This window comes from Rutilus rutilus (assembly GCF_951802725.1).
Source record: "Rutilus rutilus genome assembly, chromosome: 24".
Classification (NCBI taxonomy): domain Eukaryota; kingdom Metazoa; phylum Chordata; class Actinopteri; order Cypriniformes; family Leuciscidae; genus Rutilus; species Rutilus rutilus.
This window is the reverse complement of record NC_140228.1, coordinates 15663038-15690650: the sequence shown is the minus strand read 5'-3', so window position 1 is coordinate 15690650 and position 27613 is coordinate 15663038. Positions and strand designations below refer to the sequence as shown.

The 27613-nt window shown below is 39.8% G+C and overlaps 1 protein-coding gene across 5 annotated transcripts in view; it reads left to right on the top strand.

The window, feature by feature from the left end:
• Positions 1 to 25731, top strand: part of mllt10 (MLLT10 histone lysine methyltransferase DOT1L cofactor) — a 53998-nt gene extending 28267 nt beyond the window's left edge. For 2 of the 5 annotated variants that reach the window (XM_084399248.1, XM_084399244.1), the window contains 14 exons: positions 560 to 1207; positions 6025 to 6197; positions 10915 to 11029; positions 13230 to 13302; positions 15532 to 15704; positions 17266 to 17457; positions 17723 to 17796; positions 20030 to 20349; positions 20978 to 21001; positions 21309 to 21446; positions 23137 to 23160; positions 23466 to 23556; positions 23999 to 24202; positions 24313 to 25731. In XM_084399248.1, coding sequence (XP_084255374.1) covers positions 560 to 1207; positions 6025 to 6197; positions 10915 to 11029; positions 13230 to 13302; positions 15532 to 15704; positions 17266 to 17457; positions 17723 to 17796; positions 20030 to 20349; positions 20978 to 21001; positions 21309 to 21446; positions 23137 to 23160; positions 23466 to 23556; positions 23999 to 24202; positions 24313 to 24360 — 2297 coding nt within the window. In that variant the 3' untranslated portion in view covers positions 24361 to 25731. The remainder of the gene's footprint in view (positions 1 to 559; positions 1208 to 6024; positions 6198 to 10914; positions 11030 to 13229; positions 13303 to 15531; positions 15705 to 17265; positions 17458 to 17722; positions 17797 to 20029; positions 20350 to 20977; positions 21002 to 21308; positions 21447 to 23136; positions 23161 to 23465; positions 23557 to 23998; positions 24203 to 24312) is intronic. The other 3 variants (XM_084399246.1, XM_084399245.1, XM_084399247.1) reach the window with 3 other exon arrangements.
• Positions 25732 to 27613: the final 1882 nt, after the last annotated feature.

The following is a 27613-nucleotide window of genomic DNA, read 5'->3' as shown; positions in this document are numbered from 1 at the left end:
CTACCAGCCCTTTTAACTCTTTCCCTGCCAGCATTTTTTTTTTAAAGTTGCCGTTATTTTACATATGCATCTGCTTACATGTGCTTTCACTTGTTTCTGCTTCTTTTTCGCCTGTGTTTTGATCCCGGATATTCTGTACTCTTTCTGAAGATGTGTAATAGCGCTCCCGTACCGTATAACTGTGAAAACACGGAAAGCCGTCAAAATTCCGTCAATGGCGGGGAAGCGTAGTTTCATAAATTACGGAAAATTCTGTAAAAGGCGAGGAAAGCGTTAAATGGTAATGTATAATGTGGCAAAAGTTGCTAAACTATTATGCAGAGAATTGAAAATGTGTTATACAATTTTATAAGCTCTTAGTAAAGATGATTGTAGTGCTTTTGTCCAGTTTGGCGTCCAGCTATGCTGTGTTTCTCTGTCCTTAACAGTTGAGGCTGCAAAAAGGTATTCGTTTTATGACCACATGCCACCTCTCTTTTGGTTTATGCTGATGGTCTGTTAATGTGGTTTCGACATTAAGGTGCACTTTTATCTTCATCTCTTCCCTTTTCTCTCTCAGGTCTTGTATTAGGCAGCAGCAGCAGCAGTAAATCAGCCACTAGTGGGTCTGTGGTTCAACCCACATCTGATTTCCTCAGCTTCTCTGATCCCAGCCTGAGGGCCGGCGACTCGTACACGCCTCCATCCTTTGGCCGTTGCCACGCGAAGGGTGGTGCGGAAAGCGGAGCCTCTGAAGGCATGATGCCTCTCAACACCTTCAGCGTGATGTCCCTCCCCCAAAGCTCCAGCAAGCATTATGAAAACTGTCACCCAGCTGGAGAGCTGGGTGGCCTGGCCTCCGCCGGCTACAAACGACCCCAGCCCTCCTCGTCCTCTTCCTCTGCGACATCGTCTTCATCTACAGGCGAGGATGGAGTGAAGAAGAAGAAGAGAGGGAACTGGAGGAACCGGTATGGACCGTGCTTTACCACCCAGGACAGTAAAACCACTGATACCGGAGAGCACGGATCCACAATGCCCTCATCCACCTCTCCTTCGTCATCCTCCATGAGCACCATGTCCTGCCGCGGGAGCACCGTCAGCAGTACTGGAGGTGTGGGAGTGGTGGGTGCTGGTAGCAGCAGTCTGGGGATTCAGAAGTCCCCATCCCTCCTCAGGAATGGAAACTTACAGGGTATGACTGTCAGTTCCCCACCTGCTGGACCAGGTGAGCAGAGAGAGCCATAAGATGCATTTGTTTAAAGTTTGCTTAAATTCAGCATGAAACTAAAATTTTTCATGTTTATTATGAATTGTTCAAATGTGCACGAATTCTCACTAATACGGAATACTTATTTTGATGTTGTGGATGATAGCAATATAGTGCATAACAATAGGGCTACACGATTAATCATATTTAAATCATGATCAAGATTTCTGCTGTTCTCGTTTACACATAATCGTCTTTGACCTTGGCATATTGGTTATTTATCCTTTTTTTGTTTTTGTTTGACATTTCCGTTATCTTGCACTGGAAACAAACTTCTAGCTTTCATGCTTTGGGTTGCCAGATGTCAAGAGTTAAGATCCCTCAATCAAAACTTTTCTCTTAAATGGATACGTATTCTTCCTTGAATCCTTCCTAGTGTTTAACTTAATCATCCCAACGTGGCAACCATGTGTATCCAGTCTCTCTGCACTGTATAAAAATTCTGATGATCTTAAAACACAAACACACAAAAGTTTAGCGTTCTTTATTGAGATATTGAGATGTAATATAGCCAAACTGTGTCTGTTTCCTTCGTACAAGTTGATATTCTTTTGATTTGTGCTTACATGGAAGTATAAGGATTCTGAGGAAATTTCTCAAATGAGAGCAATCATGATTAATAATTGATTATAATATGAGCAACATAATCGTAATTATCAGTTTAACCATTATCGTGCACCCCTAGAGTGGATGATAAAATCCTATACGACTTTGTCTAAATAAAAAACGAATAACTAAAATCATTATTTTTAATGCTACACATGAGTTTAGGTAGCCTGGCTAACGTCAGACCTCGTCTCATTGAGATAACAACTGAGGTAACTTCACGTCTAGTGCCATGTTGGATCCATAGATACAAACAAACTGCTTCGGTGTTTCGCATAGATGTCGTCATCGTCTTGCTGCTCCCTCCCCGTTCTGTGATTGGTTCCCTTTTTGAGGGGAAAATCTGGTCCATGGTGTCCAGGCTGCCTAGCAGCGTGAATAAAATCGTGCTGCGTGCAAGGCAGCATGGGGAAACCCAGGCTAGAATATAGGCATATATATATATAACCATTGTACGCATTATTTCAAAGGAAAAAAGTACATATTTGCTTTGAAATGATTTTCAGCTGACATCACCAACCCCCCTTGTTTTTTAGCCATCTGCCGTATTGAGACCATTTTTTTCTGAAGTCCCATCCTATTTCATGTTGACTTTGATGTCCATGGTTATGTCTATTTTTTTTCAGCCTATGTTGTTTTTTTTATTTCCATCTTTCACATTCACAGCCTCATTTTTATTCCTTTTACAAATGACGTCTACCATGACTGAAGTTATTTTTTTCTTTTTAATACGTCTACACACTCTTTAATCCAAATATTCTCTCCCAACTTTCTTCTCAATTTTTCTTTCGTCATCTTTTCTTGTCTCTGTTTTTTTTTTACCTTTACTGTTTTTCTTTTTTCTTTTTCTTGGACCCATAAAAATGGAAGCATATAAAAAAATGGGCTATCATAAATTGCCATGTTTTGGTCGATCTGAGATAATTATTTTTCAGGAATTACTCGTTGGAGGGTCTTTTCAATATCGCAGTCAGTTCAGTTCCTCTAATTCATCTCTTAATCTTGCCATGAATTGCAGTTTTTTCCATCTCTATTTATTAAAAAAAAAAAAAATCCATTTGAGGTCCGCTTTTCTCGAATAGAAGCCTGGGAACCAGCATGATGTTGTTTTGGTCTGTGCTGAAGCTCATTAGGATAAAAGTGGATGGAGGTGCTCTCTAAAGTGCTTCCTCATTCCTACCTGATTGAGAGCTTAGAGTGGCCCGCTGAATCTCCATAGAGATGCACATTAACCTGTTGAGCCTGAGGGAGCTGGAGGAGGGAAGGAGCCCGTAACAGGCAATTAGTTAAAATTTTATTTGTTCCTCCCTGTCGTTGTCTTCGCTCGGGATCTAGAGTGAGCCGACATCACTTACTGGTTCAAGATAGTGTGTAGAAATGCCCTGACCCCTACTGGCCTTCCCGTTCACTGAGCTGGAACCAGAACTTGCGATCTCGGTCCACATACTACGTTCTTTCTCACTCATTTGCTGGCACTATCTCTCTCACACCTGCTAAATCTAGCCATTGACATAAGCGCTCCACGTACACATGCCAGCTAGAATGTTAAACGGGCCTTATCTGTGGCGCTGCACTGTTGCTTGGCAACCATCCGGCTTTTTTGTAGTTTCTTTCCTTCTGATTAGAACTTAAATCTGGTGTGTCTTTTTTTTCCTCTTTCACTCCCCGCTATGTGCCGTCTCACTATCACCCTGTCCCCTCTCTCAAGGATTTTTTTGTTTGTTTTGTGCTTGTTCTCCCACCCGTCCCTGCCCTCACCTGTTCCTGGCCTTTGACTGGACTGTAAATATTTAGCCATTGCTAATGCAGGGCTACAGCAGAATGCTCCACCTCATCTATCTGTCTCACCCTCCCTCTATTGCTCCCAGCCCTCTTTCTCTTTTTTTTTTTTGGATGGATGGATGACTGGTTTATCAGGTGAGCAGTGGGGGCTATTATTAAAGGCAAACATCCATCTCAGCCCTGACCGGGTGTAGGGCTTTATAGGGTGTTTTTTGGAGAGGGGGGAATGATTCTTGTTGGTTTTCATCTGAAATTAGAAGGAAAAGCTGGGTGAGACAAATGGGCACAATGTACTGTTAAGGCTGGAAGACTCTACACAACTTTTGATAACTGAACAGATTTTAAAACACTAGGCATTGTACGCTTGTCATTGTAAATATACTTTAGATGGACTTCTTTGTAATTTTTTTGTAGCATCTTGCACACGATACAGCGTGATACTAAAAATGTTGCACACAAGTTCAAATAAATTCAATATGCCCTGCATTTTGCATTTTTAAATGTTAAAACATATTACATGTTACAATGTACCTGTATGACTTTCTTTTCCTCTTTTAAAGAAAGAGAATGTTTGAACCATATTTTCCATACACTGAATACAATTTTGTCTGTCCATACAATGAAGTCATTTAAGCCCCATTGGCTTTAATTATATGGACAAAACAACACAGAGACATTTCTCATATCATCTTGTATGTTCCACAGAAGAAAGTCACACAGGTTTGATGTAACAACATGATACAAATAATGACAGAATTTGATAAAACTATCCTTTTAAGCCTGGATTTATTACTCTAGGATGAAACTGTGCAGCTGTTCTGTCCTTTCAAGTAAACATTGACAAGCAGTGCATGCGTTTGCTGCATTAACTGCAGCCGTTCACCTTAACTTATCGCTCTCTGTCGGGACACATTAGAAACATCAAGCCTGACTGACTGTTCGCATGTCATGGAACATATCTTGAAGCTAGTAACCCAACGCGAAACACTTCAAGACATCGATTACTGTTCATGATAGCACATTTAAATTAAAAACATCTGCCATGTCAAAGGCCTAAAAGTGTTCTACTGCCGTGCAACAATACCTCGAATCAGTCCCTCCTTTCTTCTCTTCGTACGTAAGGAAAGTGCAGAGGATCCTTATCAGGTTCTGGGCCTCGTCATTAACCTCCCTCTGAACTCGCATGGATTTTCTGCTGAGAGAGGAGACAGGGGTTTGACTTGAAATGCTGGCTAATCTAATTTGAAATTTCCCCTCTCTTCCCCTGATTTGATAAGGGGGGGGGGGGGTTTCAGGAGGAGATGTTAAGTCCTGATCGATCGGTCTCGTTCGATCAGCACCAGATAACAGGATCTTTGTCCTTGCTTTGTTTGGTCGCTCATGTCTTGTAACCTCTAATCAAATGCTCTGTTGGTTGACCTTTTCTGAAATGTTAATTATTAACCAGATTACCAGATCAACACGATGATTTAAAGATTGATCCAATCATTAATGCATCAAGTTAGCCGTTTGCATTCACAAATCTTCTAAAAGTAAAAACGAATTGGGATTAAGTGGAAAACCACGCCACAGTGATGTCTAAGCTTCCTTTCTCTATTGCATATGCCCTATGTGGAGTTCAGAGCTTGGTACTGTAAATGCTTCACGTGGTACCTCTCCGCCCAACAATGTTTCCTTGTTTCAGCAGTGAATGTAGACTGCCGCGAGCCATTCATTCCTTTGTGTGGCAAGGGGGCCTCTCTCGTTCCTGCAATGGGTCAGCCTGGGCCATCAGCTGGGTTTATTTGAGATGGTGGCAGGGGAGGAGGGAGAGAGAAAAGGGGGAAAAATCAATAAAACAACAGCAACAACAAACAGCGTGCATGTCATGAACCGGCACATAAATATGAATGGGCCGCACTCCTCCCTGGCACTCCGGCCCCGCCTGGAAAGCCCATTTTTACAGAAGAAATAGTGAGTCGTCAGATTCAGGGAACTGTTTTCTGGGTCACCGGGAGGCCGGTGCAGAGTGCATGTTGAGAGGACTCAGAAATGCTTTGTGCTTGCTCTCGATGTCTGCTGTAATGAGGGCCTGGTCAGACAGGCCATTCAAAGTCCACAAAGTTCATCTCAGGGGCAGCGAGAAAGATAGATGGATAACCAGTGAAGGTATATTGGAGGACAGAGGTTGCCCTTACAGCTATTAAAACTTTGCTTTTACCACTAGATTACAGGTCATAACCTGTGTTGATTTGTTTCACATCCCCCAGTTGCTATGCCAGATCTCCTGCTGATAAACAAAACAATGTTATTTTTGACTGAGAATTAAAGAAAACGTTTGTCTTGGAGATTATTGAAGATGTGCTGTTTTACTTGTATCATTTACTGTAATTGCTGTCTTTTTGCAGGTTCGTACCCCAGCAGTAGTGATGTAGCCTGCTCGTTGCCCAGTGCGGTGCTTGGAGGGTCTCTGTCCGGATCCAATTCCGAGTTACCTGCTCATCAGTCTGTGGTCACTTCAATGCCCACTCTCACCTCACTGCCCCCGACCGCCCCGTTCACCAGCACTTCATCCACACATGTGAGTATTTAACTTTTTTTTTTCAAAACCGATTTGGTTTGCTTTTGTTGAAATGGGCGAATGAATAAAAGAAATTGATTTGAGCATAAAAATGTGATTCAGCATTACTAGGCTATATTAAAACTGCATAAGATGTTTTTGTTTAGGGTTTAGCTACTAATACACTACCATTAGGTCAGTAAAAAAAAAATATATATATATATATATATATATACAGAGAGAGAGAGAGAGAGAGAGCAGGAAATCAGCATATTAGAATGATTTCTGAAGGATCATGTGACACTGAAGACTGGAGTAAAGACTGCTGAAAATTCAGCTTTGCCATCACAGGAAAAAATACATTGTAAAATATATTCAAATAGACAACAGTTTTAATTGCAATAGTATTTTACAATATTAGTTTTTCCTGTATTTTTGATCAAATAAATGCAGCCTGGGTGAGCATAAGAGAACCTTACCGACCTTAAACTTTTGAACAGAAAAGTAATACAGCTAATCGCACAGCTTAGTTTCTGCTCACATGTATCCGTAATGCATTATCTCTCACAAAATTAACCAATTAAATAGAATTATACTCATAGTTTTTGTACTGTGTGTTAATTTGCTCCAATTTTATCAAGATAATTGCTGTTTAAGCACATTCATGCCACAAATAGTAATTAACTCCTAAAAGGCTCAGATGTAAACGTTGGGTGCAGCTATTTATGTTTTAAGTAACTCTCATGTGATGTGATTTTTTTTCCCTTTTTTTCTTTTTCTACAGAACAAATGAATCTGGTTCTCAAGTGCCCAGGTTGTGCTAATGCAATATTTATGTAATTGCGATAGTAATATTAACAGTACGAAGGAAGCCATCTAAGGGCCGCATGTCTACATAACATGTCAGTGGGAGAAGTAAAGTTTGTCACTTCAGACCTCATTTTTCAGCTCTTGAAAGACAGTGTTTTGAGTCATTTAGGGTATTTATTACTAGGCTGCTTAAGTATATGGTCTTAACGGATGAATGTGATTGTGTTTGCATTAGCTAGTCAGAGAAGTATGTGTGGTCAAATAAACAGAACGACACTGTGAGAAAAGAGCTGTAATTGGCTTTATATTTGCTATATATGTCGCTTTGAGTTAGTAATTATATTTATATATAAATATAGATATTTTTCGATGTTTTTGAAAGAAGTCTCTTATGCTCATCAGGGCTGCATTTAAAATAAAAGTAATAACTTTTTCTATTTTAATGTATCTTAAAATGTATTTTTTCCTGTGATGGCAAAGCTGAATTTTCAGCATCATTACTCCAGTATTCTTTGTCACATAATCCTTCAGAAATCATTCTAATCTTCTAATTCTAAATGCTCAAGAAACATTATTATCAATGTTAAAAACAGTTAATATAATTAATATAATTTTTGAAACTGATACATTTTTTCAGGATTTTTTTGATGAATATTTCATTTATTTGATTTACATTTACATTCTACATTTATTTACTGTCACTTTTGATCAATTTAATGCCCTTTTCTGAATTAAAGTATACATTTCTTCATGAAACAATTTTTAAATCATTAATAAATACAGAATTAATGAATCGGCGACTTCAGAATCCCCTCCCACTCATTGACGAACTCCTGCGTGTGTTTAGATGGCAATAATAAAGTAAAGTCATTCTTACAGGCTCCCAGCGCTGCTCCAAATAGGCCCTTTGGAAGCGCACTAGAGACTGAGCACCATCTCTGCCGCTCTCCTGAGCATCTTTGTCTTGACTTGCACTGCTGTAGCAACCGGTCGTTTCCAGGCAACAGGGCTTTGTTTGTGCAGATCTGCCCTCTCTGCAGGCAGGGTGGCCTTACATTAGGAGATGAAGTAAACCCACTGATGGCCTTAATGCTGCAGGGCTCTCGGCGGTCCAGCCCTTTCTAACACACGCTTGCAAATATCCTCCATTAGTCCTAAGCTTTATGGCATAGAGACTTAATATGATGGACTTTTTTCTTTACTAGGTAGTAGGGATGCACCGATACCTCTTTTTCCAGAACGAGTCCGATACCGATACTCCCATTTTTGGTACTTGCTAATACCGAAACCCGATACCTGTGTTTTCACTGCATTTCTAATTTTAAATGTATTAGAAGATAAACCAAAGGAATATAAATCATAATAGTTGTCTTAGTTTGTTCATCAAATAGATATTTCCTTCAGTTATTTTTCATGCTTAATTAATCCTGCTAAAATGCATTGTATGAGCTTCTGTTACTTTCACTGTTCGTTCTATTGCCCTATCATATTTTATCTTTCATTTAATAGCACATCACCTTTATTTAGAGCAGCTCCAGAAGGGCTCAGTGAGGATTTGGTCAGTGGTACAAAATGTTTAGACACCAGTGAAATATCAATTCTTTATTCCAATTTTGATACTACAAAAACTACCAGCCTAAGTAAGGTGAATTTAAAACATTATTAAAGACAAGTAATCAGGCAGTAATAAAATAAGAACAAATAATAAAAAATATAGCACAAATAAATGCCCGTTTAAGACCGAATGCATGGACCCCATTTGAATATACTGTCTACGTTCACTTGAGATATAACCGACTTTGTTTACTGGGATGCTCGCCAAGACGGGCGGTTTCACATAAACTTGTGTGAATTCGTCTGTACAAGTGCAAAACGTGAAAGACAATTCAATTCAGTATTCGCGCGCTGTCTATCAAGACGTTGGTTTTCGGAGCGGTCACTTTGGATGTTTCGTTCATGGAACTTCTTGACCTGCAAACGTCCTGTAATAATGTAGGGAACCACCCATTATACATAAATCAGGTAAAAGTTCATGTTTTACTTACATACGATTTAGTTTTAATCCAAATAACACGTGCTGAGTGAACAATCAGCTATCAAGAGCATTCAAAAGAAGTGCGCGCGCTCTCTCTCTCTCTCTCTCTCTCTCTCTCGCTCTCTCTCTCTCTCTCTCTCGCTCTCTCTCTCTCTCTCTCTCTCTCTCTCTCTCTCTCTCTCTCTCTCTCTCTCTCTCTCTCTCTCTCTCTCTCTCTCTTTCATTAGTTAACGTTAATAAGCTACATGCCTCGTTTTACTTTCATTGACATCTGACTTAACTAGAAACTTTCCACTGACGTCTGTTTTTAAAAGTATGTCTGGGGTCAGGAATATAATACATTTTTATTTGATGTATAACATGGTGTTTTATCATATATTCAGTGCAAACAATCATCCATCAGCATGACTGTCCCTGAGATGTTTGCAAAAAAAAAAATTTCTCCATCTCTAACTCTCCCTTTGTGGATGGAAGAATGGTTGGACGAAAAAAAATCAGTGGTTGCAAGCAGGACAGCGGTGACCTTCGACCCCAGCACACACCCCCAAGGCCCACCTCTGTCCCACTATTCGTTAACCTCTACAATGGTGCTGAGAGCCGTAAGCCTCAAACAATCCGGCTGTCCCTCTTTTCCCTGTGCGGGCGCATTGAGCTCAGCTCGCTGATGGGATGAGGGCTGACAGGCTGGACAGAGAGCTGTGTAGTGGGATGAGGGGTTCTCTTCATACTGGTCATGCTCCCTCCTCTCGCCTGAAAGAGGAGTCTGAGGAATAGGGAGGGCCTGCGGGGCTGTGAGGGGCCAGGGGAATGCAGGATATTACTTTTTTTTCCTTTTTAAAATTTTAGAACCATACCATTAATATTTATTATAATAATGTTAATAATAATAATAATATTCAAAGAATTGGTATGCAAATTTTTATAGGCAAGGCAGTTCAAATTCAATGTCAGGTTTAGGGTTGGAGTACCTGATAGACTTTGCTCCATGTCCAAATCATCTACATCTTGTAGTTGTTAGTTGAAGAGCCATAAAAGAAGCATGTTTTCAAGGTTGGTTTAAACATTGGCATTGTATGGGTGTCTATTCATTGGCCATTTGCAAGAGTGGTTTCCACCAATTGTATTTCAGTCTGATATGGTCAGAAATCCTTAAGTTAGACAAAGACATTATTCTATAATAACGGAGCAAGAAATCCAATACATTGTAATTTCAGCTAGCATTATTTCCTGTTTGGATCTTGATGTAGATAAAGCAAGCAAAGGAAAAGGAAAGAATGTATTGATTTTATGAAAATATGCAGTGTGAAAAAGGATGGAGTAAATAGGATGTGTTGTATGAAGTGCATAATTGTATGGATCCCCCCCCCCCCCCATCCTTGCTGATAGCAGGGTCTGTAAATTTGACAACATCTCTTTTATGTAATAATTCTTCAGTTCTCGATAATTCTTCATCCTCCCAATAATTCTCTGCTATAAACAAGATCGTTTTACAGCAAAAGTGTTATTTAATTGCAAGTCATGTGAAGTTTTGTGTGGTTTCCACCATGCACCAAGTTTGTTGTTGCACATATGCTGCTACCTCAGAAGCAACACCGCAACCAATCCCAACCACTATTAGGGAAATAGCTTAATTGGATTAAATAATTAGCTGCAGAAGCACATGGTCTGCATGTTGTTCAGGGCTGTGGATCTGCTGTTGCAGGCTCAGCCAATTCTCCTGGCTCACAGGAAATACAGCTGACATGGTGTTTTATCATCCAGCTCTTTGGCCAACGCTCACGCACACATTTATACACGCACATGCAGGGACACGCACTTAGGCACCTGAAATATTTGGAATTTGACAGGTTTTACATCTTTAGTCTAACTCTTTCTTATGCTTTTCTTCCTTAGTCAAACTCGCTACCGGGATCCTTTAACCTGGCGCCATCCCATATGTTCGGAAACAGGCTGAATCCGACCTCTGCTATGGCTGCACTGATCGCCCAGTCCGAGAGCTCCCCAGCAGGTGAGACACACAGACGGGGAACCACACTGATCTTTAACTGGTACCTCCCACTGGCACAGAATTCCCTTCTCCAATCCTTTCTTCCTGCTTCCTGCGCTCTCTTCTCCCATTTCTCCTCATCCTCCCATTCTTTCTCCACTCCCCTGTGCATGTGGAATGTGTGGTCAGCTGTATCCCCCCCCCCCCCCCCCCACACCTCCTCAGGTCGCAGAGAGAGGGAGAGCCAGAGAACAAAACTCCCCGGGACAGAGAGCTGAAAGTGTGCATACCTGTTAAATGAAGCATGCTACCACTCAAACATTTCATTAATCTGCACAATGACCGCAGTGATGACACAGAGGGGATTGCCCTGGGTTTAGGAGGCAGGCATACCTTAGACTCCCTCCCTCCATCCTGGGCCACTCAACACTTTCCCTGGACCCTGCCTAAACCCTGGGGGTCTCACTCATGAGCGAATGGGCTTGCAGGACCCTGTCATGGGGGTTGGGGTGGGGAGTGGGACCAGTTGAAAGCAAGAGAGAGAGGAGAAAAAGAGGAACACAGCCTTTGAGGAATAATGGATCAGTCATGCCCTCCTCCTCAAACAGAGGTCAGGGGGTCATTTGACTAACAATAGGAGGAAGAACACCCGTCCTTAAAGAGACCACCGCTCGAGACTGGAAAGCTTGCGTGCTTTTAGCACAAGCCCGGCTCTTGTCTGGTGATCGTTCTGAGCGTAGCACATACTAAAGTACTGATATATATTGAACAAGCTTATATTTGGACGGTAAGATTTTTTTTAGGGAAATTAATACACCTAATACACCTAATATTTTAGGGAAAATAGTAATATTCAGCAAGGATATATTAAATTGATCAAAAGTGATTGTAAAGACATTTATACATGTTTAAAAAAGATTACTACAAATAAATGCTGTTCTTTTGAACTTTCTATTTATCAAAGAATCCTGGAAAAGGTTTCCACAAAAAAACTGATTTTAACGTTGATAATAATGAGAAATATTTCTTAAGCAGTAAATCAACATGGCTGTTGTAAATTCAGCTTTGCCATCACATAAATATATTTCCTATTAAAATAGATTTTAGATTTAAATTATAGTTATATTTACATTATTACTGTTTTTAATGTACTTTTAATCAAATAAATGTATCATTGGTGAGCATAAGAGACTTCTTTCAAAAACATAATTATATATTATCTTATTATTATATATTATAATATAACATTTAAATGAATAACTGTTTTGTTTGCATCTTACATACATACCAGGTATATTTCAGCCATTAGCCACTCTGTTGTCTAGATATTGGCATTGGTCATAAAAAAAACACAAACAAAAAACACTATTCTAAACATTTGTCATGGGGTCCATGAGACTAACACTAAGCTTGTTTACATTTTAACAAAGTACTTGTTCTTTCCTCTCAATGCTGGTCACCTGTTGCTCATAGGTTTCCACTGTCGTTCAGTCCCCTGTTCTTTCTGTTTTTTATTTATTTTTTTATTTTGTAAAATGAGACCCGGTGCTTTCAGGTCCAGTCTGCACTGCAGCCCCAGGGCTGATCCAGGGTCAGGCAAGGGGTCAGCACCATAATAAGTCACACCAGACCTTGGGCGGCTTGCACTGATGTGCCTGCACCCCCACTGGAGCCAGCCTGCGCTTGAGGTGGTAGTGGGCTGGAAAGTGTTAAAAAGAACAAGACTGTTGAGAAAAAGGAAGGGGGGAAGGAAGCAGGGAGGAAGAGAAAAAGGGGATTGGCTAACTGTGACTTGAGGGGGGTGTGGAGAAAAAAAAAAAAGAGAGAGAGACAGAGAGAAAGGAGGGAGGGGGTTATGCTTGGCGAGGCGCATATGTGATTCATTACTTTCACTGCAGAAAATGAAAAGCAGTGTCTGGCATGGGGCCTGCAGGCAGGGCGATGGGAGCCTCCACGGGAAAGAAAGAGCTGGGGTGAGGGGAAGAACGGAGGGAGGGGGGAGAGAGAGAGGTGACTCAGTGACACACTCGGTGGTGTCAGTGTGCAAGCTGAGCCGCCAGAGAGACCAGTCTGCAGCCCCTAGATGGATTTCTACGAGGGAGATCTGATGTCTACCAGGCTCACTTTGGATCGAGCCTGACGTTCCTGCATTTCCCAGGCTTCTCTTGTGCCCACATCTGCACTCCGGCTCCTTATCGACTGCTCTCTGTTTACCTTTCAGATCAGGAGCTAGGAGACGGAGCTCTCGGCTTCTCCAGAAGAGGAAACTCACCAAAGACAAGCCTCTCCCCTCGGTAAGTCCTATTTACATTCCTGAGCTAGACTTCCCCTCCTCCAGGCTCCGAGATTTTGCTCACCCTCCCTTCCCCCCTAGAACACACTCATTCACTCACTCCGCTTCCTCCCTTGCGCGCTCACCTTCCGAACAGCAGGCATTTTGAACACTCAGCTGTTGCCCTTATCGCAGTTAAAGCGGCTTCAGAGTTTGATGTGGCGATGATGTCTCCGAACGCAGAAACTTTCATTTTCTGTAACCCAAGATATAGCATTTTTTGCCCGGTGACTGAGGATATAAAATGGATTAATATTCAAGTGAATATACTGCACAAAATTGCCTCCAGGATGTAATATTTTTGGTTGACAAGGTATGTCAAGTTTCATTTAGATCGCTTCTGTTACTTAAGGAGTGGGTTATTTAGTGTGGTTTTTTTGTGTACTTTCATTGCTGCTTCAGTATATTTCATGTATGGATATGGATATGAATATAAACAATATATTATTTTTCAAATGCTGTAATCGACTTCTTTCAGATCAGTTTTATCTTTTTTGTGAAATGCATTTAGCTCAATATCAGTGCAAAATCTTAGCTTGTCATTTTGTGTGTAAACTGTTTTGCCTGTCAGCAATTTCAGTATTTAAAGTATAAGGGGACATTCTCACACAACACATTTTTGCTTTCCACTGTGCTGCATCTTGTTCTTTTTTGTGAATGGGCCTTAAATATATCCCACATGTCCACGAATCTCATTCAGAAGCTTTTTGCACTGTTTTCAGATTAACTGCAAAAATCTGTATCTGCTTTTTCTGTGATCCGCACCGGAGCAGCCATGCAGGATGATATGGATTCACAGTCTTGTGCTGGAGATTTATTGCCTTGTGGTGCGGATCTCAGCCCAGTCGTAATTACCCCAGAGATAGATTCACGTTCGCTAGAGAGCCCTGATGTAGAGCCCAGAGCTGGATGCATTCATAATAACACAGATCGCTATATGTCCAAACAAGAGCGTACTGAGATTTATGGTGTCAGAGACGCAGGCCCAGGCGCTCTCACTTGCACGAGCTTTGAACTCTGTTTGGCTTTACAGAGCAGTGCGTCTGCCTCTGAAGACATGATGCCAGACAAGGAGTTCAGCTGTGTTGTTAATACAGCAGTGGTCTATTATCTGTTTGTAAACAAAAACTATTAATATATTTACAATTGGAATTCTACCACTTAGGGCTGAGCGATTAAATCATATCGAGAGCGCAATTAAATTTACATCAATAACTGATAAGCTCTGGACATTTTAACTCAATGGATTAATTTAACAGCCTATGCAGTGCATGTTGCTAATAAGTGATTTCTGCGTGTCTTTGTGTGAATGAACGGCGTTGTTTCATCTGATACACAAACTCACACACGTGACACTGTTTTCAGCGTCTGCCTTCTCAATATATGAACACGACATGAACACACGAACTTCACAAGCTTTTCACCATTTCATTTGAGAAAAACCACTGTCAAATGCACACTGAACCTGAAAATAAAACTGAAAGGTCCTCACGACAAACCGCCTAAAGAAAAATTTAGTTTAACTTCAAGAAATTATGACAAATTTCTTGCTACTATATACTAAAATGTACTTGTAAATGTACTAAAATGTAAATTTCTAAGGAATCTCATACAACCCGTATATTTATTCATCCATGTTTAAATTTTTTGCAGTTCTGTATTTGACAAAAAATAAAAATGCAGTTTTGTTGTAAATTAATTGTTACATTTTCATTTGATTGCTTTTTAAAAGCTTGATTAAATTGTTAAAGTTTATATACATTTCTATTAAAAACACAGTCCCCCAAAAATAAAATAAAATAAAATGGAAAACAGAGAATTTAGAGTAAAATGGAGTAAAATGGATTTCGTGGGGCCCTAAATTAAAAGGTAGCTACTCTGTGGAGTTTAATTGTGAACAAACAAGTTGACATGATTCATTCTCAAGGTCTAACAAATATGTGGAAAGCGTTTCCTTCCTCATTAATGGTCAATTTAATTTTGTAATAAATATCGATATCGTATGATATGGAAAAATATATTTTGTTAATATTTTTGGCCATATTGCCCAGCCCTAGTACCACAGTGATGCTTGGCTTACCTGCTCTGACATGAATTTATTTACATTTTAAATTCACAATGAGACAAATTTAGCTGTTTGATAAACTTATGTGTATATGCATCTCACTTGTTGTCTTGTATATGATTTTAGGTCTCCGTTAAGTGGGCTTCATATCCGATATGACTCGTCAGGACCGCTGGTTCCAGGACTCGGCTCTGGTTCGGATGCGCTGCCCCCTGTGGCCACCAGCATTGACCAGCTGCTGGAACGGCAATGGAACGAAGGACAGCAGTTCCTCCTACAACAGGGCCCACAAGGAGATGGTGAGAGGCTTTTTTACTCTTTTGTAATGATGTATGTTGCTTCCGTGTAAACCTCAACACTCAAGGACTGAGTTGTTTGGCCTTGTCTTGATGTCACTGTGTTGGTCTTGCTGCAGATGTTCTTTAGCCATAGGATCCAGTTAAGTATTAAACTTTACGTAACTCATCCCTCAGAGACATGAATAGTTCCTCAAATTATGTGACTTGTTGAGAAGGCAAGTGCTATTTTTTTTTTTTTTTTTTAAGTGATACAATTTAGGATTTTCATCTGGCAGATGATAAATAGAGCAAAACCAGAACAAAAACGCAGAGCCATTATTAGGGACAGAATGTAATAGAGACTTCCAGGTTGACTCTCTTGATCTTGGCAGTAAACAACCACCCAGAACACCTTAATAACTGCATAGCAACATGCTAAAACTCACTCAGAACAGCTTAGTAACCATATAGAAACAGCCTGGAAATCCACTTATTGCACACTGGCTTTTGCATGTAAAAATCAATGAATTCCTGTTGTAATATTTTCAAAGTTTAGCTGAGAGGGTTTACAGTAGATATCAAAAGGCATTTTAAATTAATTTCTCATTAGTACACTAAAAGCCTTTATTATTTATGGTCATTGAAAGTTGGCTCATCTCATGAAAATTGTTGCTGTTTTATTCAGCATAATTTATCCCTTTTAATCTCAGAGTGCATAATGATAAACTTGGGTCTATTGCTTTCACTCAATATTTTATTTAAAGCAAGAATAATGACTTAAGTCATAAATGGTATTTTACTGCATGTCAGTCAAATAATATGCCTGTTTGAAGCCTGTAATTACATCCGTCCCCATAATGTGAGTAATTAATATATAGGTTAATGCCACTGTAATTATGAGCTTCATTACCTGTCTGTTTTGTCTTTGTAGCTTGTGTAGTTTCATGATGTTTTGCGTGGAGGTAGTCGTGAATTTCTCAGTAGCGGCAGGTCGGTTTTTAGTGTCAGGATTGTGTGAATGAGCAGCAGCTGTTTCTGTTATGATAGAGGCTCCTCTGACGACGTGGGGGAAGTCTGACTAACGCATGGAGATGCCTGCACAGGAAGCGCTAGGACGGTTGTGTTTCTGTTCGCCGCTGATATGGGACCAGTTCTGCGGTTTCGCTGACAGTGCATCTGGTTTGCATTTGGCTCGGGGTTGCCGCCCCCTGATCAGTGCCGTGTGATCCTCCACGAGCGTGCGGGAAAGAGCGGAAGTCTGTCGTTGTAGTTCCTTCTGGAGGTCTTGAACCGCACTTGTGCCGATGTAGTTTTCGTGCTTGTGGTATCGGGTTCGCTGCTTCTGAAAGACTTGATGTCGGTGGTTTGTAACCACTTTTATTTTTGCGTCAAATCTTGTCAAGTCCGCTTTATTTTAATATATCACTTCATACATTACAGATTGTTTAAAACTTCTTCACTGTAATGAACAGAAAAATAACACAATCGATGCAAACTTCAAATTGGAATTCTGCTATGAAACGGCTCTAAAAAGATGCTTTAAGATTATTTGATGGGTATGTTTTTTGTTTTTTTTGTTCAGTTCTGGGAATGCTTAAGTCCCTGCACCAGCTGCAGGTGGAAAACAGGCGCCTGGAGGAACAAATCCGAACTCTTACCATGAAGAAGGAACGACTGCAGCTCTTGAGCGCTCAGCTCTCTGTGCCTTTCACCCCCGCGAGCACCACGGCCACCACTGCCTCATCTCCTCTGTACCCCAGCAACACTCACCCAGGTGAGCAGTCTCCGCTACCTTCTGCCTCTTGTCTACCCGTACAGTTTTCACAAACTCCATCTGGACAGTCACAGTCCAATCCCACCCCAAACACCCCCTCCTCCCGATGCACATAATCACACATACACACATACGAGACCACCTCTCACCCGTCCGACCCCCTTCCTCCCCTCTGTTCTGCTCACGGAGCCTCCTCTCCCAGCTCAACTCTAGCTAATCTGGTCTCCGCATTCATGTCAAGTTGCAAAATCTCTCTCTCCTCCAGACATGCTGCACAGCAAGAGCATTCAGCTAGGCAGCAGTGTTTTAACAGAGTCCTCTCAACCCTTGCCCACTCAGGTAACTTCCTCTACCCCTGCTCTGCAGATGCCATCTGCTGGGACTGAGCACCTCTTTAGTTGAGTCAAGTGTTAAATTATGTATATCTGTACATAGTTGAGTGTAGGGCTGGGCGGTATGACGATACATATTGTGGCGACGATGTAAAGTGTTTATCGTTAGAGATTTTGCTATATTGCTTATGTCACAGTATGTCAATATATCTGCGTAGCACAGTACTACTTAGTTATTGACATGTTAGGGTGATAAAGAAACATGCATGAATAAGAAAATAAGAAGCAGGATGTGCATGATGTTAATAAGCCTAAAAGCCATGAAAAAAAATAACTCAATGCTGTACTCGTGCTGTCTGACACAGACCAAGTGCTTGCAAGGAAATCCACCTCTCAGACAGCATGTGATCCCCAAATCAGTTCTCTTTCGCAACTTATTGTATGTGAAAGGTGAAATACACACACAATTATGTAAAAAAAAAAAAAGGCCCATTGTGGGGAGTATTAACGTAAACACAGTCAGTTATGTCTTAAATGAAAAATGTGTGTCAGTATGATAGATCCGTGCATGAGGTCTTAAAGTGACAGCAGCCTAATATACCTGCTACTGTCTGCCTCATTAATGTTAATCAAACAACAAAAGAGGGAGAAAATCACTCACTGCTCTTGACTAAATAACTTTTGTAGCTTTAATAAGAATCTATTTATATTTTGTTTATACATACAGTGAAGCCTATGCAGTGTTTTATTTTTACATTTTATTTAATTTACTCATTAACAATACCAGTCAAATTTCACTGTTCTTGGTACTTATTTGGTACTACTATTTCGGTATCATAGAAAGAACTTTTGTGACTGTTTGAAATTGACAATTTGAAAATTAAATATATTAAATGAATGAAATTAGTTCATTATCAAGTAAATCCATTAGCTTGCAACCTTCAAAAATCGTTCAGTTAAAAATCTAATGAAAGGTTAGTAATAAAATGAAAAACAAAGAAACACATCACAGGTAACAGAACGAGTGGCAGGTCTATTACACTTACACTTTAAGACTTAATGCACGGATCTGTTTCGATATATCAGATTTTTTTGCCCTGCCTGTTGTCAAACATCACAGTTTCAGATTCAATCCCTCATTTTAAAATGGTTGTCACTCTCTAAACTTTGCTGTGTGTACTTAACAGCATGAAAAGTTACACTTTTATTCAAATTATGAATGGGTTTTATCAGAAAGCGATCAAAGAGCGCTGCCTTTTTAATCAATGAAGCTGATATCACTTCAGTTTAGCTGCAGTGCAGTCTCACTGAGTGAAAACTCCTGTTACAACTAAAAATCTGTCTATACTGCACAATGAATGAATCTCTTATTTACATCGTCGTTATACTTTGTTGGCTATAATGAAATGATTTGCGAGCATGCAGAGCTCATGCTGAACAAACTCCTATTGAGAGATTGATTAACTTAAACGCCTCTGATGGGCCATTGGGTTCATGTGCTCAACAAACATGTCTGTGATTGGCTACAATGCTCAACGCTGCAAGAAACCTTGGATGCTCTTCACAGAGCTCCCACACAAATACAGACAGGAGCATTTGAAAGCAGAGCTTTTCAGCGGGTAGTGAATAGACCCGGTTCTCGATACTACTGGTACTGCAGAAGGACTAGTATCGTTACGTTTTTTTTAATTTCGACTTGGTACCGAAGTACCAGTACTTTTGACTACCCTAGTACTTACTATTCGTTAAATAAACCTACTGTACCTGAAAACTTAATGTGTTGTTTGTGCTTTTTTATTCTTATTTTTAATTACTTAAAATAAAATAAAAAATAACAATTGTGATTATACAATTATATATATATATATATATATATATATATATATTCTATATATATATATATATATATATATATAATATTTATTATACACTTTTTCGTGAAAAAAAAAAATTTCTCATAACGTAAAATAGGATTTTGGTCATATCGCCCACCCCTAGTCGAGTGTTTCAGTGATGTGATGTAGTACGTAGTTGCATTGTAAAATCAGATTTTTCTGATAATTGGTGGCTGTGTAATTTTTAAGTGATTTGCAGCTTCCTGTAATTTAAAATGTAATTCGTATGATGATGCATCTCTTTGGTTGGTCAGGTGCAGGAGGAGTCTCTCTCACGTTGACCTCTCTTTTCTCCCTCTCTCTCTCACGCTCTTGTGCTTTCTCTATTCTTTCTTTTCCTTTCAGGATCCCCTGTCTGGTGGCCATAGTAGCGGAAGTAGCACGTCCTCTCTCTCCACCCCTCCTTCTGCGGCCCACAGTCCCCCCCAGCAGCAGGTGAACGGAGTCGGCATGGCCGGGGTGGCCGTCCAGCCTGGCAATGCCAACTCATCCCTACCTGCCATAGCCGGGGTGACTGGCCTGATGGGCGCTCTGCAAGGGAACCACCTGGCCATGGGTGGCATTGTGGGCGCCATAAACCGAGTGCTCCAAAACAACAGCCCCCTGCCCCATCCCTCAACAGCTACCAGCACATCCCTGCCCATGTCCAACAGCCTCAGTAACAGGTACAAACCGGCACTCGTCTTCTTGGTGTTTTAGTAATAAACCTGATTCATTTGCTATTTACTTTAAAGTGGGAGGCCTTGGTTGAGGATCCGTACTTCATGGTCATGATAACATGGTCTGGATTAGCGATGAAATGGCAGGAGATGCTGATGAAGATGTGGATTTGTGTCTTTCAGTGTCACATGATCCTTCAGAAGTTATTTCATTCTAATGTGCTGATTTGGTGCCCAAGAAGCATTTATAATTAATATTTTGTTGAAAACAGCTCAAGTTCAAAAGAAAAGCATATAAATGTCGCTTGATCAATTTAATGCACCTTTTTGACTAAACAAATATGAATTATTTTTAAATAAAACTTTCTGACCCCAATCTTTTGAATGATAGCGTATAAATATATTAAAATACTTTATAAAAATGTATATATTTTTATATATACATTAATACATTGTATTTTTAATTTAAATAAACCTTTTGTTTATCGTTTTACTTTTATTTTGGGTGAATTGTGATGGACATATTCATGAGATTCATCCATACAGCTTGGCACTGTGATGCATTCATATTTGCTTAATTTCATATCTTTTCTGCTTCCCGATCTCTCTTTTGCTTGCTCTTTTTGGAATGCAGCAGCATGACCACTGCGAAAACCAGGTGAGGATTGACTTGCTTTGCCCTTTTTTTCCCACATTTGCTCATTTAGTTCTTACACCTCCTTGTTTTTGCCGCCTGTACGTCTGCCTCTGAAACAAACTTGTCTTGTAGTTCAGATTGAACTGCTGATGTTGTCTTCTTTAACAGCTCTCCTATCCATAAGTTATCATTAGCGTTCATACTTTAGCATACAGAAAGCTTTGCATTTTAATTTATATTTAATACTTTTGTCTGGTCATGGCCAAGATGTTTTTTAAATGTTAGTTTTTTAGTTTTCTTATGGGGGCTTATGCACTTGTGTTTGCAGTGCTCTGCAAGGGAACCACCTGGCCATGGGTGGCATTGTGGGCGCCATAAACCGAGTGCTCCAGAACAACAGCCCCCTGCCCCATCCTTCAACAGCTACCAGCACATCCCTGCCCATGTCCAACAGCCTCAGTAACAGGTACAAACCGGCACTCGTCTTCTTGGTCTTTTAGTAATAAACCTGATTCATTTGCTATTTACTTTAAAGTGGTTGAGGATCCGTATTTCAGGGTCATGATAACATGGTCTGGATTAGCAATGAAATGGCAGGTGATGCTAATGAAGATGTGGATTTGCGTGCGAATCTCATGGAAATATTAAATTAATAAAAATAAATGCAACCTACACTACCATTTATAGGTTTGGGGTATGTACGAATTTTTTTTTTAAATGTTTTTGATAGAAGTCCCCTATGCTCACTAAGGCATTTAATTGATAAAAAATACTGTAAAAATAATATTATTACCATTTAAAATAACTGCTTTCTATTGTACTATTTTAACGTAGTTTATTCTTGTGATGGTACAGCTGAATTTTCAGCAGCCATTACTCCTGACTCCTGATATATTTTTTAAATATGAAGTTCAAAAGTATAGTATATAAATGTCAATAGATCAATTAATGAACCCTTTTGACTAAACAAATATTAATTACTTTTAAATAACTTTTTGACCCCAATCTTTTGAATGATAGCGTATAAATATACTATATTAAAATATTTTTATTAAAATGTTTTTTTATATATATATATATATATATATATATGTATATATATATATATATATATATATATATATATATATATATATATATACACAGTGCAATGCATAAGTGAATACACCCATGCTAAAGTTGACTAAAAAGAGGAATAAAAAATCATATTTTGGAAATTGAACTTAATGCCTTAATTTAAAAAATTAGGAAAAATCCAACCTTTAAGGACACCAATTTTCTTTGTGAATGAATAATGTATCGTAAATAAATAAATGTTCTTCCTTAAAATACAGGGTGCATAAGTCTGGACACCCCTATGTTAAATTCCCATAGAGGCAGGCAGATTTTTATTTTTAAAGGCCAGTTACTTCATGGATCCAGGATACTATGCATCCTGATAAAGTTCCCTTGGCCTTTGGAATTAAAATAGCCCCACATCATCACATAGCCTTCACCATACCTAGAGATTGGCATGGTTTTATTTCAGTTAGCCTAAAAGCTAGTTTGATTTGCATTGAGAGATGATCTTCTGGAAAGTACCCCATGCCAATCTCTAGGTATGGTTAAGGCTATGTGATGATGTGGGGCTATTTTAATTCCAAAGGCCAAGGGAACTTTATCAGGATGCATAGTATCCTAAAAAAAATTTTTTTAAATACTTAAAAATAAAAATCTGCCTGCCTCTATGGGAATTTAACATAGGGGTGTACTCACTTATGCACCATGTATTTTAAGGAAGAACATTTATTTATTTACGATACATTATTCATTCACAAAGAAAATTGGTGTCCTTAAAGGTTGGATTTTTCCTAATTTTTTAAATTAAGTTCAATTTCCAAAATATGATTTTTTATTCCTCTTTTTAGTCAACTTTAGCATGGGTGTATTCACTTATGCATTGCACTGTATATATGTGTATATATATATATATATATATATATATATTTATACATTGTATTTTTACTTGTATTTTATTTTTATTTTGGGTGTATTGTGATGGACATATTCATGAGATTCATCCATACAGCTTGGCACTGTGATGCATTCATATTTGCTTAATTTCATATCTTTTCTGCTTCCCGATCTCTCTTTTGCTTGCTCTTTGTGGAATGCAGCAGCATGACCACTGCGAAAACCAGGTGAGGATTGACTTGCTCTGCCCTTTTTTTCCCACACTTGCTCATTTAGTTCTTACACCTCCTTGTTTTTGCGCCTGTACGTCTGCCTCTGAAACAAACTTGTCTTGTAGTTCAGATTGAACTGCTGATGTTGTCTTCTTAAACAGCTCTCCTATCCATAAGTTATCATTAGCGTTCATACTTTAGCATACAGAAAGCTTTGCATTTTAATTTATATTTACTACTTTTGTCTGGCCATTGCCAAGATGTTTTGAAATGTTACACATTTAGTTTTCTTATGGGGGCTTATGCACTTGTGTTTGCAGTGCGGAAAGGCTTTTCACTGAACAGCACAGGCAGATCCTCCTCCATCAGCACCAACTGCAGCAGATTTTCAACTCCCAGCAGGTCACGCCGGTAAGTGGAGCACCTACACACTCTCCAGCACAGAATATATAGACCGTTTGAGCATTCACATTTCTTCATGCGACTTTCGCAGCCCACATTGCAGCTTATTATGGCCGTGATCAGTCTTATTCGGCAAGACGATGCTGTCGTTTTGTAATGTTATGTTTACGGGCAGATGAATCCGAAATCATGCATAATTCCAAGAAAATTGGAATATACATGTTTGCATACAAAACACCATGGCGGTTAATTATGAGCATCCATGATGGGTCTTCCTCAGAAGTGTTTATTTTAGCATCCTGGCTGCTTGTAAAAACAACTTGGAATTGCAATTTTAAGGGAGCTCTTGCCACTTTTCTGTGCAATATGCATCAGACGGTCCGTGGGCAGTCTGTGGGTGTGCCGTATTTGTCTAGACATCTCATCATACTCTGTTTGTCTGTCTGTTTAGGAACAGCAGCAGGTTCTGCTCTATCAGTTAATGCAACAGAAGCAGCAGCAGCAGCAGCAGCAACAACAGCAGCAGCAGAATGACATGCAGCTGCCAATCAACAGCCTCCAGCCAGCCATCTCCACAAACCCCTTCCTCGCCATGCACAACGACAACAACACTCCTAAAAGTGGAGCTAGTACTGCAACTATCAAACAGACAAAAGTATTGACACACATGATTCATTTTGAAATATTCAATATAATGTATAGATTTTAAGTAGCACTTTGACAATGCTGTGATTTATTGAAAGTGTGTGCTTGTGTTTTATTCAGAGAATGGGGGACAAGGCTGTGTCTGTGACAGGACAGGAGAAGACCTGATGCAAAAAAACATCATGTTGGAGGAGTTCTGCCTTCTGGATCCCTCTCATCTGTCCACCCCAAGAGGCTGGCAATCTGAGCAGAGCAGCAAGACCAGAACGTTCACCCACCGCGCGGAAGCCTCACCAGCACCAGCCTTGATTTGAACACACACACACACACACACGCACACGCACTTGCCAGTTTGATGCCCATCTGGCAAACAACATGCTGCACTGAGTTTGAGTAAATCACTTGCTGTAAACTTACTGGGTCCCATGGGGGCTACATGACAGGCTCACACACATATGTGCACACAGACACACAGTCTTTCTCACTCTGCCAGTGTGCTGAAAATGACACGCTGGTGCGAGTCTCTGTGGGCGGAAAGTGTAGATGGAGGTCTCGGATGGTGGCGCTTCTGGAACAGTATCTGCTCACCGCTGTTACCTCTCTGTACCCCTTTAACAAGGAACGTCTCATGATAATCTTGATAAAAGCCCTGTCATAGTTGTCCGTCTGTGTATTTAAAGGCATCAAATGTTTCAAAGCTGACATTTGTGCACCACGAAGGCCTTCTCTGCATCCCGATCTTGAGCTTCTCCTGTGAGGAGGAGGCGTCCCAAAGGTCCACAAATTTGTCTCAATGACCCTGCTGCACTCTTTGAAGAGCAACTACCTCTCAAGCCAGGACACATAGACCAGGCCTTGAACCCAAGTGCCTGGCCCCATCTCCAAGCTCTGAGCGAGGGGCCACGTGCTGGAGACGCTGCCAGTCTCTTCCCCCCTCCCCCTTTTCCAGTCGATCCATTTTTGTGAAATTAATTCATACCAATCGGCGTCACTCAGGCAATACCAGTTCAGAGAGTCGCAGATCTCTGCCTGTACAGTGATTACACTGAAGAAAGAAAAAAACTGATTTCGAATGTTTGTGTTGCATTGATCATTTTTGAAGCCACCTTTCTATTGTTCTTTTTTATTTATTTGCATTTGTTGCATGTTGGGCGCAAGGTAATACTTTAACGCTCAACTCACAAAATGTTTTTATACTACTGTACAAAATTCTCAGCTCTTTTGAGTCAACATGTCTGGTGTTTGAAGTTATAAGAAAAGAAAAAACCCTACTTGATAATTTTGTGGTCTTGTAAATACGCCTGTTTTTCCCCTTTTCCTTTTGTTGCTATGTAAATCAACAGATACATATTGATTCAGAATAAGCTGACAGAATGAATACGATTTAGTTTAGCACACCTTTACCTCTTTTCTGTTGTAAATACATATTTGTGATTCACTTAGTGGTGTGAAGGACTGTTTTAAAGCACTGTCGGTGTGTTCAGAACTTTTTCAACAGGCTTTACACAAGACTGGTGACTGAATAAAGTGTATTAATTTATTTTTGTATGTGCAGGGACTTCTCTTTTCTTTCTTTTTTTTGCACCGTTTTATTGATGTGGTTTTATACGTTATAGATGTGGTATGTCCACGTTCTCATGTATCTGTACAGAAATTATGCAAAATCTCTAAAGTTTGTATTTAAAACATCGAAAGTGAAACCACAAGTGAGTCCTGCTTCATATTAAGAAATTCTCAACACTGAGAATTAGTGTTGCGCTTTTTTCAGTGATAAATTAAAATGTTTATAACAATTCTTGCATCTTGCAGTGCTTTTTTTTTTTTTTTTTTTTTTTACTTAAAACACTCAAAAAGAATTTACTGTCTTGGATTTTTAAGTACTACCAACTTGGCTATTTAAGTAATTTCAACTTAAATTACATTAAACTGACTTAAATGAGTGGAATCTTGTATAACTTGCAAAAAAAAGTTATGTAAAAATGTCATTATAATTAATTGGTTATATCATTTGTTGTAGTATAGCAATTCAAATCAGATCAGATTAGTTTTCGACTGAATTAAAACTGAATAAAGTTGAAAATTGAGTCTTGCAAACTACTTTTCATTAAAAGAATGTCTCTTGTAATACAGGATCATAACAAGTATTCCAATTACAGAGTTCTCTGGTTAAATTGGCTCCAGTTAAAATTATATTAAGTGCTTTTCAATTCTAATTAAAATCTATTTACATAATTTAAAGGGCAATTTGTCATTTACTCACCCTCGTGTTGATCCAAACCTGTGTGTAATTCTCTCTTTCTGCTGAAGTATGATGGTAAAACTATTTTGGTTCCTATTCACTTCCATTGTCTTTTTGTCCATACAATGGAAGTCAATGGGAACAAAAAATCGTTGTCTTTTGTGTTCAGCAGGAGGTAAAAAGTTTGGAGCAACATGAGAGAGAGTAAATGACAGAATTGCCATTTTTCATTCCCTTTTACACTTAACCCTTAACTACAATAGTATGATTATCGCACAGCCTCAATGTAGTTGCCAGACTAGAATGTTGCATTGAGATTTATCGGTGTCAATGCATCAGCCACATGCATTATTTCTTCCACCCATGCATGATCAGGAAAACAGGCCTGGTTTCACAGACGGGGCTTAGATTACACCAGGATTAGGCCTTGGTTTAATTAGGACATTTAAGAAGCTTTTATAAAAACACATTACTGGTGTGCATCTTCAGACAAAACAATGGCAGTGACATTTTAGTGCAAGTTGTGGTCATTTAAAACAGCGCAAACATGCATTTTAGGTTTAAGCCTTGTCTGTGAGACCGGGGGATAGACACTATTAACTATATAACCATTTCCCCCCTTCTACACTCAAGAACCCCCATATTTCTGCAGCCTGTGCTTGTGTTTGCTATTTGGTGAGTGGAACCCATTTCTCAGCATGACCCCCAGGGACCTGCCCACTGTCCCTGCCCAGCTCAGAGCGCTCCTGCTGTGGGAACAGCAGGCCCCTCTCTCCCCTCAGCTTCATCAAGCTGTCCACACTCCTGACCACCCACTGACCCCTGACCCCTCCGCCCCAGCCTGATACGCTCAAAGCGGCACGCACACAATGGAGCCAGTGACAGCATTTACGCATCTAAAAAATCTTCGCTTTATTTTAATCGGATGAAAGCATTCTTGGAAATTTGCAAAACGTCACATTGCCGCGCTTTTTCCCATGATCCATTTGCACGGCAGCGATAAATCAAATATTTAGTCCTTTTCCACCCAGTTAGGGATGTCTTTGTGCAAATGCCCGCTCAGAGAGCAGATGGAGTAATAGGAGGACGAGGGCATAGAGCTGCTAAAGCCTTGTGTCTCTCACTCCTTCTCCACCAGGTGCACTGGAGGGGGGGGGGATTCAGATAGAAAAATCCCACTAA